At 36.4% G+C, this 17,381-nt stretch overlaps 1 protein-coding gene across 4 annotated transcripts in view; it reads left to right on the top strand.

The window, feature by feature from the left end:
- Positions 1-17,381, top strand: part of TLK1 (tousled like kinase 1) — a 69,842-nt gene that overhangs the window by 16,810 nt on the left and 35,651 nt on the right. For all 4 annotated transcript variants that reach the window (XM_065840817.2, XM_071811063.1, XM_071811062.1 and 1 more), the window contains exons 2-3: positions 8,522-8,640; positions 11,865-11,936. In XM_065840817.2, coding sequence (XP_065696889.1) covers positions 8,527-8,640; positions 11,865-11,936 — 186 coding nt within the window. In that variant the 5' untranslated portion in view covers positions 8,522-8,526. The remainder of the gene's footprint in view (positions 1-8,521; positions 8,641-11,864; positions 11,937-17,381) is intronic.

The raw sequence follows: 17,381 nt of genomic DNA, 5'->3' as shown, positions 1-17,381 counted from the left end.
TTTGATCTGTAAAGAATTCCTTCAGCAAAACTAGCATAAAGAAAAGTCTGGCTAAAAACCAGGCCGTCTTAAGGATTCACATGCCAAATAAAACTGGATGTTGACTTGTTTTCTGAATAGGAACAGGTTTGGAAGGAGACACAGCATGCCACTGTTTTCAGTGGATGTTGCAAAAAAACTTCAGTAGCATTCAGACCCATCAGCACCATTAACTGTTAGACAGACTTCAGTCTTGAAAGCTGTCATGGACATGCACATTATCACCTTGCAGGTTTGCGATGTAATTTTTAAAGGTGCTCAATCAGGTGGGTTTCTTGGTTTTTTTTGAGTCTTTCTGTTGCTTACATTAGTACTTATGTGTCAGAGGTACGGTGCTGCACCTCAGGTTGTGTTCACACTTGTGCAATAGTTGTGTTGTCTATAGTGTTGAAAGAAGGTACAATTACTTTTATGCAATGTGTGGGAAAATGCTGTCACTAAGAAATAAGAGCTTGTGGTTGCTTCAGGAGGCCAGTGCATTGCTCCTGAGCCATGTGTGGCTTTCAGGTAATTCAATCATACTTCCAAGGGTGAGGATGAGTAGAGGGACTCGTCAGAGTCCCTGGCTTGCCATGGACATAGCTGCGTACCTGGTTCAGCCGCAGTTATAATAGAACAGACCCTTTGGGAGCTGTTGTATGAATCACTCCCTGAGCTCCCATCCTTGTGGTGTATACCCACACGCATGACTATATGTTGTTGGTTTGTGGCATTGGTTGGCAACTTGTAAATTTGTCTCTGCCTCTGCTGCCTGCAGCCATCTGATGGGACACATAATGGCCAAGGGAACCTTAGAATAGGGCGCCTAGCTGAAAATCAGAATGAAATGTTCCTAAATTGTTACCCACAGATGTCTTCTGACTGCTCTGTAGCTGCCCCAAGTGGTTTATTCGTGAGTCTTTCTTCAAGGCGTTAGCAGAGATTCCCTCAGGAACATATTTCTCTGTAATTCACTCTTCTGGATTGTTGGCCAGACAGTTGAAATTCAAAAACTGGCAGCATAGAGATGAAGTCTAAATATACATATATATTTTATTTTTTTTAAGTACTAAAGAATTAATTTCTGTTGTAGAGTGATCTGCAGAAAATTACTTATCTATCCAGCAGCTGATGTCTTCTTTGTTTTAGATCAAATTTCTGGACTGTCGAACTGCTGGGAAAAGTGAAATAAACAACCTTCAAACAGCATTTTTAAAAACTAAGCTATGGTCATTTGAAAAAAAACCTTTAAAAAAGTATTCCAAAAAGAAATAGGCTTCATCTTGAGGAGAGGAGGGACACAAGGAATATTTTCCTGTTTTTTCAGCGCCAGAAGAATTAATGTTGAATGGCAGAGTCCAGGTAACCTAACCAAAATGCAGCCCATCCCTTATTGGTCCGTTAGTTCGTGGGAAATCAGTCAGAAGTTGTTGTGTTTGGTGTTTTTTTTCTTTCTCATTTGAAAAACCTCATTTTCTTTGCTTTGTATTTTAACAAGTTTGCATCCAACAATCATACAGCTGTAATCAGACACAAATTTCATAAAAGTACTTTGGAAGTGGGTTTTCAAATTGTATTTGTCAAAAACTACTGTCTTCTAAATACAGTGAAGACTCTTTTACTTATAATTTGTTAAATTTGCCATAGTTGTGCTTTTTTAGGCCGAAATTTGCCAGTTACATTATTTCCCTCCCACAGGTTTTATGTAAACCCTGACCTGTCTGCCTGCTGATTTTCCAGCTTTTTATCTCCTTCCTTTCACCCCTCAGCCTCCCATAAGCAGTTGCACCTTTCACTTGCCTGCATCCCTTTGCTCATTCCTTTGGAGACACTCTTTCTCACTTCAAGAGGATCAGTTTGTGGAATAAAAGCTCTCTTTTGATTACTCAGAAAAGCAGTTTAATTTCACCTAGGAACCTTAGTGGTGGTAGAGGGTGTGCTTGTTAGGAAACAAGTGCCTAAATAGAGAAGATAACTTCAGTGAGAAACGTGAATTTTATACTACTATTTCTGTGTTGCATGCCTCAGTGTTGCATGCTCAGGTGCTCAGAAATGTTGCATTTTCACTGTGATGACTCTTGATTAATAAAATGGATACTACTCCTTCCTAACCCTCGGCTTATATATGTACCTCGTTAGGAATTTCTTATCACTTTTCAAACAGCTAGTTTCACTTGAACATTAGGATGTATTTTCCCCCTTTTCTGTTGCATCTACTGCTGCTGTTTGAGTGCACCTACAGTGAAGGTTTTCAGCTCTAATATAGTACCCTGAACTATTTCATGTCACTTCTTGTTTGGAGGTTGCAATAGGTACATAGTCCCCTGTAAAATAAATTAATCCTTTTGATTGGAAATCCAGTGATTATAAGCATTTCTAAATTTCCAGCTTAAACTTTGTCATGGGTAATCTGTAGTGTTCGTTATTACTCTTTTAAATATTTTGAAAGGGCTGGAACCCTGGGGCTTTGGTAAACGGTGTCCTCTAGACTTTGTTTATGTAGCTATTGTTAGGACGTAAATACATTACAGTATTAGGATTTTCTAATTTGTTTTACTTCACATCTCAGGTACTTTATCTTGCTGTCTGCCGTGCTGACAGCTAGTTTAGGTTGAGTGGGACCTTCTGACTTGTGGGGCTGCAGAACTGAGTGACTGTGGCCTGGGGATTGTGATTCACCGTTGTTCTGATGGTGATGCACTTAAAAGCCTTCTGCAAAAGTTGGGCTAGGTTTTTGCTGTTATCTTGGAATTGGATTCTTCTCAAATTACTGCTGCTTGGCTTTTTGCCATCATGCTAGCATCTCAACTTGTTTTCTTAGCACATTAGTAGTTTTCAAGGCTGTTTCCAATTCTGTTTTCTATGATTCTCCAAAACACACTGTGGAAGAAAGCGTATTCAAGACGTTGTTTAGCAGCACAGGTCAACTTTGTGGTTTTTTGATTCACTTCTCAATCTTGCAGCCCAAATGTTTTATTTTAAATGGAACAGGTGTGTTTTCCAATTTAAAAATGAAGAAATTTGCATTCACTCCATACAGTTTGATGTCTTACTATATTTTGGTTTGCCTTGCTTTTTCAGTTGATTAGGCTTGTATTTTAGAGCTCTGTGTATTCCTTCACTGGCAACTTGTTCTGGGTTGCTTTATTCCCCTTTATAAGATACTGAAGCACATATAAAGTAGAAGGTGTAATAAATAGAAAGTTTTACTATTAGTAGGAAGAGACCTGGATCGACATGGTGATGATTTGCTAGCATTTGCCTAACCACTATGCCAAATAGTTTGTTTTCTTGGAGGCAGGAATGTTAGCTTCGTTATCTTATTTTCCTGGAGAATGAAAAAGTCCTTTCAGGTTGGTTCTGCAGTAAGGAAAGTCCAGAGTTTCAGAAAGAGAAGAGAGAAGAATGAAGTTTAGTGCATGTTTTGGTTTGCTTGGTTTGCTGCTTTGTTTTTTACAAATGAGACAACAGAGTAGTTCACTTAAAAGGAAATACAAATGGATGCAGAGACAAGATGCATCTTAATTTTGGTGAAAGAAGAAGGGAAAAGTAGTTGTGTGGGCTTTTTTTTTAGTAGGATGCCCAAGGATTTTTAAATCTGTGTTTTTACTAATTTTCTGTAGTCTGTTTTGCATTTGACGATTTAAAGCTTTCCATTTATCTGCTCATACACATGTATTCTAGAGTGACAAGAGCTGTCATGCTCAGTTGTTATGAAGTTAAATTATTAGAGCATCAACATAATGGGATAAATGCACGTTTAGGATATTCCAAACTGAAATAAACAGTTACTTAACGACTTTAGGGATTGCATTGCAATGCTGTTAAGCAGTGGTTTCTATACTTGGAATGGTTACCATGCTTAAAGTCTGGTGTTCATAACTTCAGAGATTGTTTGATACCTTTAAAGGAATTTTGATTTTTTTTTTTTTTTAAAGCTGCTTTCCAGACGGTTTTTCTTGCCATTTGAAATGTGTTGTGGGTTGTTGTTTTTTTTTTTTTTTATTCCTACCTTTTGCCCTTTTAATTAGATATTAGTTATATTTACTGATCTAAAGGATGCTACTGTCAGTGAAGAGACTATGCAGTGGAAATATTATCAGTGTTAATGTGAAGTGTTCCTAAAAATATATTGGACATAATTCTCATACAATGTGTGTTACCATAAAATCTGAGTGCCTGCTAGGAGCACATTAGGAAATTGCATTTGCGCTTGGGCTATTGTTGAACTGTCGTCTTCTTTTCAATAGATAGGTCTGTGTGTTCAAGTGGTTTGCTTTGGCATTAAAAGCTATATGCATATAAGTCGGTTAAAGAAACCAGACCAAACCAGTATGCCTTTCACTTAAGTGAAAGGTGGTTTGTCCTGGCCTTGAATTCAGGAGAAGGGGGCCTCAGTCTAATCTGGAGGGATGTTCTAAGAAGGGTCTGGCTTCTGCATAATGAATTTTATCTTCATTGTAGAAAGCTGACAATGTGTGAAGCTGTTGATCTTTCTTCATCTCGAAGCTGTAATTGATTGCCAGATAACAAGAGTCCATTCAGGGTAATAAGAGAGTCAAAGATAAAGATTGAGGCTTGAAGCTTGATTCCGTATTTAGTGGAAAAGAAAAACATGTCTGATCTGCCAAGCCCTTGTGTTTGGGTCTGCAGCGCTGCTCTGCGGTCTGGCAGTGCTTGAGGTGGAGATCATAATATGTGTGTATCACAAAAGATCCAGTTTTAGGAGGTGAAGACTTGCAGTTGCAACTCTCTGCTAATTTTTTTCTCCTAAAATGTCCATTTTACTGAGTATGAGCAGGTAAATATCTAGTTAAATAACTGGATCTTTTGCAAGTATTTGTGTATTTGGAGGTCTGGGGCCTTAAGAGTACAGGTGCTGTTTGTGCTTCATTATTTTGTGGTCACCAGGTCTGAAAAATTCAGATTACCATGGAGAATCCTCTGATTCTTTACATCTCTGGTTTTGCTAGGTAGAAAATGGTCTAATTGTTTATATTGAAAGAAAAAGCTTACTAATTGCTTCTTTGAATTTATAACTTAGATTTTTGAGATAACCCATTGCTTTACAAATTCTTGGAAGGGTTTGGAGTTTCTTTTGGAAGAGTTCTTGCAAAAAGTGTCCTTTTCAGGACAAGAAATCTGTATTTTTTATGTCAGTTTTTAAAGAAGAGGCTTTAGACGATTCTGAAAGAACCTAAAAAAATACAACAGTAGTGTTGGTAACTTCTAAAAAAATTACTAGAAGAAGCATTCTAAAATCTGGGCTCTTCTGTGAGTTTGGGGTAATCTTCCAGGTGTTCTCTTTGGAAGATAGCAGAAGTTTGAATGGCAGTGGGTGGTAGCAATGCCAGTCTTTAATCTAATGTCATTGTAAATACGCTTTAAGTACTTGTGTGTCTTTTGAGCTAATGAGTTGACTTTTGGGGATAGGAATTAAGTTAGTTCAACTATGAAGTCTGGGTATATTTTCAAAACTGTAAGTTATGTCTGTACAAGACAGACAAGGTGTTCTGTCAGCAGGATAATTTACGAAGTCTGGTGTTTAAAAATTATATTTTTTGTCCCTTACATGAGGTGCCTTTAAGTGTATGGTACCTTTAAAAGCAGTTAACTTGTACTAAGAACTAAAGGATTGTACGGAACTGCATGTTCTTGGAAAAAGCAGCTGTGTGTCTGAGAGTGAATGGTGTATCTTAAATTACAGCATGAATGACGAAGGCAGTTTAATAGATCTTCCTAGGGTTTGCTCAGCGTTGGAAGATTCAAATCCAGATTTTCTGTCTTGTCCTTTAGATCAGAAGGATGGCAGAGTGTACATGTTGTGTGTTGCTTTTTGGTTCTGGGTATTTAACAACAATAACAAAAACCAAACCAAACCCCAAACCACCAAATACAACAACAAAAAACACTCCAGCAGAAACAATTAAGAGAATACACTGTGTTTGTTAGCCATGTGTAGGTTCTAAAATCTGAGCAGAAAAATAAAAGGGAGGGTTGTGTTTCATCTGTGCTGTGGACTACCCCTCTACCTGCTAAATTACCATTCTGACTGGAGAGTTAACCCAGGGGTGCTGGTCTATTTAGTGCATTAGTATCTAGATACAGTACATGAGACCTGCAGTAGCAGTTTTACCCTACAGCACTTCAAATGAACCTTAGCTATCTACAGTGATTATTGCTTTCCTGTGTTTCATAAAATAAACAATATAGGGTATGATAGTATCTGTTTCTGTAATATATGCATGGTTTGTAATTGCTAGAATTATGTCAGCAATTTTAAGTAAGCTCTGAACTTTGGTGGGCGGTGACTGTCAAGTAGGCTAGCAAATCAAAATATTGCTAGTCCTGCTTCATTAAATGGGTTGCTTTGGTAAACTCACGTTATTTGTTTCAGAGTGGCATACACTTAAACACTGTTATGAACCAAAACAATAGTCATTTAAACTCACCTGACAAATCTGGTGTGATTAGTTTCTTATGCTCTTTTAGAGCAATGCTTTCCCATTAAGATGTGGATTACATAGTAGCACAGGTATGCTGTACACATCTGCTTAAAAAAAAAAAAAAAAGAAGAAGAAGCAGCAGCTTTATTGCACAATATGTAAATATAAGAAATATTTTTTGTGCATAAAAGTGTACAGTTTGGTTTTGAAACTCCTGGAAGTGGTACACAAGCACATTTTAGGAAGCAGGAGTTTAAATAGGATTCCTTATTGAACTGCACTGTGCATATATGTAGTAAAACAGTCTGTACCCGAGAGAGCTTACAATCTAAAATATGTAGAAATTGGAGGAATTTTTACTATGCAAGTACAGAAGTGGCATTACAACCACTGATAAGAAGCCAACTGTAATTTCAAACTGGATAATTCACCTGCATTGCTGGAAAAGAGACCTCCAGCTCTGGATATGGCTATGTTTGGGTAAGCTCCTCCACTGCCAGAAACAAAATGTGGTATCCTCGACCTGCCATTTGCAGTTTAATTTTTTTCAGAAGAAGACTCTACCTACAACACATTTCCTGAATGTCTCCTTCCCAACTGTTTTTCTCTCAGTGTGATTTTCTTCTGCCAGAGGAGGTTCTGGGTACCAGGCTCTGCAGTGAAGGAGCATGGACGCCACACTCTCTGTCACCTGCCTTCCTGCAGGAGCAAGGGAATTAGCCAGACAGCAGAACCAGCGCTGTCTCTACGTGCTGCATGGCTTGGAGTGGACAACATGTGCAGTACAGAAAGTTCTGTCTAGCTCTTGAATGTTAAAGATTTGTGAGGTACCCAAGAGTTGTATAGGAAAGTGTCTCATGTCTTACTAATGGCATGGAAAGCTGCACTGATGCCTAGGCTGTCAAGATCCTTAGCTGATGAGTGGAAGTTGTTAAAAGCACTTAAACTTTGCAAACTGCAGTTTTCGTAAAAGGAAATTCCAAAAGCTTTCTTTCATAGCACCATTTGAATATACACAGTTATTGCCTGCAGGTCTTTCTGAACTGCTGTGTTGTCCCATGGCACGGAAAAGCACAGACATGATAAGTTGTGTCTTAGTTGAAAAAAATGATGCTGTACCACTTTATATGGAACTTTAGAGATATGCTATTAAAATAGTGCATAAAGACTTAGACATTAAATATCTGATTTAAAATAAAGCAACTGAAATGTTTCCAAGTGAAGGTAAACTAAATGTTCAAGTAGTTGAAAAGATAAAAACAAAGCAGTTTGTGTAAATACAGGAGACTGTTTGTCTAGATCATCTTTCAGACTCATTAAGCAGCTGTGATTTAAATGCAGATTAGGAAGCTGCACATCGTTTTGCGGCCTACTCCTGTAGGCTGAGCTCATCAGAAACTCTTTTTGTTCCCCCGGTTTCCTTCCCCCTCCTGTTCCTGCCATGCCCGCAGCCCCCACTGCCCGTTTGGCAGGGGCACCACCTCTGCAAGGGTCCTTGCAGCTCTTGGCTCCTTTCACGTTGCTGATCCCGGTCCTTGCTCCTCAGCCCCTTCCCACGTCGGTATAACCCTACCTTCCCCTGCACCTCTAGGGGATTGTGACCTACCTTCTGATTTCCCTTCTTTTTCCTGTGATTCTTACTTGTTTGTCTTGGACAGTGATACGTTGATAGCCTAAACAATTTAAATACTATGAAAAACAAGGGGATTGCAGAACTGGAAGGTTTTATGCTGGAAAGTATTTTGCTCCTGTCAGCTAGTTTTTGATCTATAAATAGTTGCCTGGTTGGCGTATTGCATGCTGCAGACTCCATGTCTCTTACACGCCTCTCTCTAACAGGTTCTAGTTTTCACCAAAATTGACACACAGAACTTTCTTCAAAATTTCTGGAATTCTTTGAGTACATTTTTTATTAGGTAGCAGATGGTGAATCCTTGTCAAGCTGACGGTGTAAGTTCCTTCTTTGCATAGGCCAGTGGTATGTTTGGCTTGTTTGTAAGATATTCCATTGCAAACATTAGGGAACATAATTAATTTTTTTTTTTTTTTTCTTTTAGGAGCAATGGATGAGCTTCATAGCCTGGACCCAAGAAGACAAGAGTTGTTAGAGGCAAGATTTACAGGAGTAGTAAGTGGCAGCACTGGAAGTACTGGAAGTTGCAGTGTTGGAGCTAAAGTAAGTTCTAAGAGCAGTCATCCATGTTTGAAATATTAGTTTATCTCACAGTGTCTCACTTGTACATTGCCTGTGTGATTCACTTGCAAAAGTACTGGGTTGGAAGAGACTCTCAGGAAAATCCTTGTTAGTCTGTTATTTTGCTTTGAAATAGGATGTTTATCCTGAACCTGTCTGCAACATGGACATTGAATTGTTCTTAAAAATACCAAAGAATGGGTTTCTACAGGCATTTATGGTTTTGCTGTAGTGCACGTGATCAGAGACAGACATTTTTCCCAGTATTTAAGTGGAGTTGTCCTTTCTGCAAATGGCCAGCTACTACAGCTTGGCTTGAAATAGAGACAGGGGGTCTGCTGTGACCTCTGTTCTTAAGATTAAACTTGTTTGAAGACTAATGTATCTAGATTAACAAAGCCAATTTTTTTCGACTTTTCCAGATATTTATACAATTTTACCTACTTTCATTGTAGACTACCTGCAGTCTGTCCATTAGTATCTAAACCAGGATGCAACAGTTGAGGAAAAACCTTATAAACATTGAATAGAAGGGCTTCATTACCTTCCATGTGACATATATTACCCTTCAGTTGATACACCTGCAAAATAAATTTGCCTTTATTACATATTCTGTTCAAGTTACTAGCTTCAACTTCCAAGACTGATTTCTGCAATACTGTTGCCTAACCAAAGGTACTCAATTTTGTATTTGTGCATTTCAGTGTTCTTCTCCAGGTGTAGTACTTAATAAACTGATGTTAAAAGAGATATAATACAAAGTTTTTAGGCACGTTTTCCCCAAGACCAACATAATTTTGAATTCTGTTTCCTAAGTGTTTGCAGTGCCTTCATATTTTAAGTATTTTGTACAGACTTGGTTAGTATTTTTTACTTCCTATTCCACATTTTAATTGCCAGTCTAGATTACCGAACAAAATACTACCTGATAGCAGACATTGATGAAATCTGTGGGGATATTTGATATTATTGATGACTATTAACCAACTATAAGGCACAGAAATCAGTACATAGTGATCTTGCCCCATGTTGTCTTAATTTGGTTTTGAGAATGACGTGAAGGTAGCTGTCACAAAGCTGTGAAAAAAGTGGCGTATCACTTCTGTTACTGCCATCTTCACCAGGAAGTGAGTTAAACGGTCAGGGAAGGAATCAGGTTGGATTGACACAGTGTGGTTGATGCACTGTTGTTTTCTCTTTTTGTTTAAAGCCTTCTAATTATGACTGCAAAAATGTATACTTGCCATATCTTATGATTAAAATTAGATAGAGACAAACTTAGAAATTCTGGCTTGTCTTTGTTTCTTTCTTGCTTGGGTTCTCTATTACTAATTAATTCCCTAATTTATTAGTTCATTATAATTCCTCAGGTAATTACTCATCATTCAGATTACTATTTGTCCTTTTTCATGACTAGATCTGTACCTTCTTTTAACTCCATTTAACTTCTAGTGTGCTTATAAACCCTTCTATTAGTTTTCGATACAGCTGTGTTGGTCCCTTATTGCCACTCTTTCCTTTTCAGAATCTGTCTACTGCTATGTGTGTAATACATTGTTTTTAAAAGTAATTATCAAGTTTCTCAGAGTTCCTTTTCTTTAAACTTTTGATCCCCTGAGAGCTGCTGCTTACCGTTTCCATGAATCTCTTCAAGTCTTTTTTTGTTGTCTGTTGTTTAGCTGTTTTCACTTTTACCTAAATTACATTCCACTTTCAGGTTCTCAGTTTGATCATCCAAATTATCCAGGGGAAATAAAAAAAAAAAAATGAAACAGCTAATTTCCTTTTGTCGCTCTACTGTGTGAATAGTGAATTTCTTTTCCCTGACATGTTCCAAGATCTGTCTGAACAGATAATTGTATCTCATCCAGTTGGTTTCCAAATGAATAGCTGGATAAAGTGTTGTGTTGGGGTTTTTTTTAATACTACCAAATGCTTTGATAGTTGTTTGCAGAAAATAGTATTACCGCTGTCCTGATTGATGCGGCTCCTCAGCCAAGACACAGTTGTTCTTAACTTTGACCAGAAATACTCCACAAATAATCTTCAGTATACATTGCAATATGTCTTCTTTTTCCTGCTTACTTTTTGTTTGGTTTTAGAAGGCAGGAAAGTAGAGGGGAATACCAATATCTAGTCTTGTGATTTATCCCACCATCAATAAAATGGCAATTATATCAGTTTTTTCTGTATTTCTTCTATTTCTGACTATTCAGTGTATCCAAGCAGAGAATGTGAAGTGTAGTAGCTGGGTTTGGAATATGCTTTTCTTTTTAATATGGTCTTCAGTCATGGTGGGGGATGTTGAGAGAGGCTTATCTGATTTTTTATTAAAAAGCCAGATAAAACCTTTTGATCTGATGTGCAGAGGTAACTGGGAAAACTTTATGTATAAATGTGGTCTACATTGTTCTGCTTTCACTTTGAAGGAAAAAATGAGGAAACTTCCTCTTTGCATAAGATTTTTTTTCTTTTAAGAACAAGAAACTCAACTGATGTTGGCACTTGTTATGTGAACGTGGAGCAGCCTCTTGCAATAAAACATCATCGCTGTCACTCTGTATTCAAAAGTTCTCTGAATAGATCAGCCTTAGAAAATTTCTAAATAAATATTGTAACTTGAGACTATTTCACAGTTAGTTTTTTGGGGGTTGTGGTGGTGGTGGTGTTTTTTTTCTTGCTAGTCCCTATTTTTTACTTTGGGGGAAGTGCTTTGTTTTAAGAATGTAGAATAATATTTTTCATAGGTTGTAATTTTCTGTCATTGAATGGATTAAAAATATAATCTCTGTAGTAGCCTAGTATCTGTCTTGGAGAGAATTAAACCCTTCTTTTAATTGAAAAATGAAAAATTTTTAGCAGTCTCCAGCACTTTCAGCAATATCGGCTTTTTAAGCCCATTCGGTGGAATCATTTGGTAGGGCTTTTCATCGGATTCCTAAATAAGACTGAAATGTTTTTTGAATGTAACAGAGTTTTACTTGGCTTAAAAGCAATCGACATACACAATTTACTGTGCCCTGTCAAAACATCCACCTGTCAGACTTTTTATCCCCCTTGCAAGTCACAAGTGCTGTACAGTTAATCAATTCTTCCTTGCAATTGTGAAATTTTGTTACTGCTACTTGTTATAACTGAGTGATAATAGCGTATTAGGTGTTTTATAAGTCTGTATATAATGTTCAGTATTTTGTCTGTCTTGGTAGGCCTCAACAAATAACGAAAGCTCAAATCACAGTTTTGGAAGCTTGGGATCTTTAAGCGATAAAGAATCAGAGGTAAGTATATGGGACAGATCGTAATCTTATATTCCACTTTGATGCGTTATTTTATGTAGAAACTTTTAAATAAAACTGCAAAATAAACAGCTAGATAGGAAAAAGCATATATTACTAGAAGATACCATCTCTGGGAGCAGGAGACATGGCTTCATAAAAGTTTCTCTGGATTTTCAGTCATGAAATGAACTGCTTCTGCTACTCTGTAGTCATGCTGTGACGATATGTACAGCTTTTGGAGCTCAAAATGCTTAAACAGTTCGCTGTCTTCTGTTTAATATGGTTTTCAAGCACAGATAAACTTTGACTGGTCTTTGGCTGCATCTTTGAAAATACTGCAGAAACAAGTTTGCTATGTTTTCTTTAAAAATAGTTTTGCTCCAAGGTCAGACAGTAGCTATCATCTGTATTTGTAAAAGCTGCAGTTGTCACTGTGTATTTTCTTACCTAATTCCAGTTCATAAGCCAAAAACGGATTCATACTCTTGTTAGGTTTTAATGTGCAGAGTGCAGACTTCTCTGGAGCAGATGATTTTCAGGCTAGTGACCAGCACTGATACAGTTGCGCTAATGCAGCTCTTACAGTTCACCTGTTCTGGGGTTGATGAGCCCCTGGACCAGTTTCACCTGTGTACATCACAGTTTCATCGATAAGATTGTACTGGTTGTAAGCAGGAGTGTGTTTCTAGCCCAGGTGAGACCTGTGTTTGAGTATGTGTCATGCAAGAGGGAAAACTGTTTGCAATGTGCTTTCGACATTATTTTCACATGTTAAAGGTTCGTTTTGAGGCCTAGTTCTTGATTCACTCGGTTGCTGTGAGACACTGTCTGATTTTATGTTGGGCTGAGCACCAAGTGAATTTAGTTGGTTCCCAAGACTGCTAACTTATAAATAAATGTTCTGTATGTGTGATTTCTTGTTTTTCTCTTTGAAAAAAGTTCTGTTATGTTTGGTGGTTCTGGTTTTTTTTTTTTTTCCTTGCCTTTCCCAGCTGGATTTTCCTTTCAATTGTATATTGTCTGTTTCCTTAACCAAAAGAGTCTGTCTGCCTGTTGGGGTTTGCTTCCTGGCTTTTCCTAGAGATACTTTGGGCAGTGTTGCAGTGATGCTGTGCTGATGAAGGCGTGGGAATGGAAATGAGCCTGAAGGTTACCATGCATTATTGCAATTCCTTGACAGAAAACCATGTCTCTGAGTAGCGGAGTGATCTCAAAACACAGACTGTACATGTAGTTACTTTTTGGTGTAGAAAAATGTTATTTTACACTTGTATACATGAGGTATGGTGGCAAGTTTTTTCCAAGGCATGTAAGTTCGAGAGTTCAGCCCATATCTACAGACTCTGCACAGTGTTTTCACCTCAAGCCATACATAGGTATAATTTTTTTTTTTTTAATATTCTAAAACTTGGATTCTAAAATAGAAGTAGATTTTTTTTCTAAAAAGTCCCTGCACGGATCTCCAGTGCACAGTGCTCCAAGTTTCTTCTTTGATTTCTGAAAGGTGAGTCTTAATGACATTGAATTACGAAATATTGTTTCTTGACCCATTTTCCAAAGTTGTCGCTAATATGCGCTTAAATTGAATTATAATTGTAACACCAAATATGTTAATAAGTTTTTAGAGTTCTTAAAATAACATCTGGTTACTTATATTCTACAATCCTATAAAAAGTACACTTTCGTTCTTAATATTGCAAAAAGGTTGTGCAATTTTATTTTTTTTTTACTGGTGTGACAATGAAGTCTTAATAAGGAATTCCTCTTGTGGATGATAGTGTAGAAATATAAAGACTTCATACAGGAAAGCAGTACTATATTTTGATGCTGAAAGAGAACTGTTGTATTACAATAGATTTTGGGAGAAGAAAAAAAGTAGAAATGCAAATCTCAGAATAATTGAAATTAGTTTCTAGCAAGAATATTGGTTTCTGATGAAATTGTGGTGGTACATTCATGTCATTATTCTGTGTTTTCATCACTAAGTGACACATTAGAAGAAAGTCTTTGACACTTAGTTTTCAAAAGGAGGCAGACTTCCCACACACAGCCCCCTCTTTTTGTTTTTCTGGTGCAAATGTTTTCTTTTTTAGCTTTTGCACGTGGGATTGCAGAAAATACAACTATTGGAACTGTAGTCTTTTTTTTTTCCGTCTGATGGATGTATTAGGAGGGACAACTTACCTCAATAATAGTTTTAATTAAGATACTTCAGAGAGATAAGCTTTGATCTGCAAAATAACATGAAGCCAGGATTTGTTCTGGATTCAGTTCAGCCTTGTGAGCAATAAACACCAGCTGGATGTTTGATCTTAAGATCCAGGCCTACATTCCAGTTTATTTTTAAATGTATACATTATTTTTGTTTTATTAAATGCTTTGTTGCTGTGCTACATAGGTCTTAATTTGAGTGTGTATTAGCTACGTGTAGTTGAGATAAATCCTAAATTGACTAAATAGGGTTGTGAGCAAGTGCTTCTGGTAGTCTTCCAATATTTTGGCCTTCCCCATCATTACTCGTTAAAGTGGATTACTCCTTATTTTGGTTACAAATACGTTCTTGTGTTTATTTTGCTATTATTGTATTTACTATATATATTACTATATTATACTGTTTTCTATTATCTGTAGATAATGAATTATTTAAAGGACAGTTTTGTCTGTGGCTTGATTTGTCCAGTTTGTTTAGTTATTTAAATGTTTTTGCTCTGCTTGGATGTAGCTGTTTAGTTGCTGCAGTTCCCAATAATACACAACCCTAATAATAAATGTGATTTCAGAAGTAACTACAGGTTTGATCTAATTGGAATTTATAATGTGTTGCAGAGAAAAATAGCGCTGCTGTATTTGTGTGCTGTAGTTGTAAAGCTTTGGGGGGAGGGTAGGATTTAGAAGAAAATAATTGTGAAAAACTATAAACTCATTCATTATGCATGTGAAAAATATTAACAACTAAAAAAACCTCGTGACTATTAAGCATACTGGAGATTTTAAGTGTTGAGACAAAAAATAAACACTTTTATTAAACGTTATTTTAATAATTTTCTTCTACGAAAATAACTTGAGTTATGCTATTACCAGTTCTACGATAATGGTAGAAAATACTTAACTATACATAAAATATATAAAAATATTTATCTCAGTATCTTTTTGTAAAGGCAATTGACTAGTTGAGAATTGGTACTTAGAAATATTGATTTTGTAAAGGAGTATGTGAAAAGCCAGGACTTAAAACTAAGTGTGAAGAGAACTAGGATCAAGACCATGATGGATGAGGCTCTGCTAATATGTAAAACTGTGGGTAACTTTAATGTAGCTTCCGAACTATTTTGTCTGGCTTCTGAAATAGTGGGGTTTTAATCTAAATCTTGACTCTACATAAGTCCTTTTGAAGTGACAGAAAGTAGCTTCGATCTTCATTTATCAGGAGGATACTCCTCAGCCCCATTAGTCTTCAATTTCTTGTAATTCGTATGATTCCATTCATTAGAAAGGATTTTGGAGAACATTTTCTAGTGATTGATGTACGCTGTGCATTACCATGTGAATTTTGTACTTGGAAAAGGTGAACGTGACCTTGTTTGGTAACCTCATTAATAGCCTCATTAGTGTGCTAATACTTTTTTGCTTGGAAGGTTAAATTAAACACTGAAAGAAATCAGAAGAGCTTAAGGAAATAGACATTTATTAATTATTTGAGTTTCAGTTTTAAAACTATAAACCTCTTCAAATGTCTGGTTTTTAAATACAAGACATCAGTCACTGCAGTTGGAAACTGATTTTGGTGGAGGAAATGTTAAAAGTTTAGTCATTAATTCATTTTTAAAGAACTTAATTTTTGCTCGATATGGTAGGTAAAAGTGACTATGTTAGAATGATAACTGCAAAATTGAAAGCTGGAAAATAAGAATAACATGAAAATGCTTGGTTAAATAGTTTCGATTTAATTTGTGGGAAGATAGCCTAATGTTACCTATTTACTTGGCAGTAATTGCAAATTATTAAAATAATATTTCTAAGCTAAACTTTTTTGCTTTTAGAATCACATTGTCTGAAGATAACTTCATTTCCAGGAGTCTGTTTTGTACAGTTTGCTAATGTGCAATAGCATAGTTAAAGATCCAGATTTTGATTGGAAGAGTTTATTTAAAATGAAATTTATGTAATTTTAACTTCATTTGTAGCATTATAATACAACAGTTACAATTGTAAAACTTCCGAAGGTGCTTTTATGAAGCTATCCACAAAGTTAAAACTGCTAAAAAATACATGGTATAGATAAGGAAGGCTTTTCTTGTCCTGATTGTTCTTTGATAGACTGATCATTTCCGTGGATCACAGGTAACTTAAAATGGTTCTTTGCCAAAATAAATATTTTAGGACGTTTTTAATAAATTTATATTTGAAGATACCATCTGAAAATTTGGAACTGAAACATACTTGAAATACCTCTAGTTGGAATTTGAATTTTGGTATCATTTGCTGTGTTGAGAAAAGAATACTTGGAGCACAAATTGCTAAATACAGTGGAATCGTAAAATGATGGTATAAAAGAATGAAGCATCTTATCACTGATCTCAAGTTTAGTCTGAGATATTAGGGACCGTCAATTTCTTGACTGTAGAACAGAGTTCATGTAATGGCTTCTGTGCTTTCTCCAGTTGCTGGTATGAGGCTGCTCAGAGGCTGAAAACACCCACAGCTGCAGGATCTTTTCCTTCAACCAGAGCAGCTTGTGGAATTTAACTTAGAGTGGAGAGACTAACCGGTTTCAATCCTCAAATCAGGAGAGCAAATATAATTTAGAGATGCTTCTGATCACAGCGCTCTATTCTTATCTGTGTTGTACTTGCTGATTGTAGTTTCTAAGCAACTATATGTAATCTTTCTGGAATAAATTTTCAGCGGATCTGTATTTTTTAACTCATCATTGATATTTTTCTTTGAATTTCTTGAGATACAAATATAATGGGGAGGGAACACCACCACTTTCCAGGTGGATAGATACTCGAATTTTGAGCAGTTGCTCTCTTTTTTTTAACCCTAAGAAGATTCTGGAAATCTACGGCTTATATTAGTTTGGAGATGACTTCTGCACTTCTGAAAATACATAACATTATTGGCTTCCTATTGAAGTACTAGAACTTTGTGTTTATACTGTGGCAATGTGTAGAAAACACTGTCAAGAATCAGCTTATTTCACTAAGTATTAAGCTTTAAAACACCCACAACTATAATCTGAAGATCTCGGTAAAATGTAGCCGTAAGTGAAACATAAACTCCAGAATGGATGAAAAGGCGTAATTGCTTAACAATTAATATGTAGAATTTCCCTTTGGGAAATTATTTAAGAGTTATTTCTCACTTCCTTAAATATCTTTTCTAACTTATGTATATCTTATTGACCAAGGATCATATTATTTAACTGTGATCTGAAATTACAGC

The sequence above is a fragment of the Patagioenas fasciata genome, chromosome 7 (assembly GCF_037038585.1).
Source record: "Patagioenas fasciata isolate bPatFas1 chromosome 7, bPatFas1.hap1, whole genome shotgun sequence".
In the NCBI taxonomy this organism is placed as follows: domain Eukaryota; kingdom Metazoa; phylum Chordata; class Aves; order Columbiformes; family Columbidae; genus Patagioenas; species Patagioenas fasciata.
This window is presented reverse-complemented; position numbering and strand designations above follow the sequence as displayed.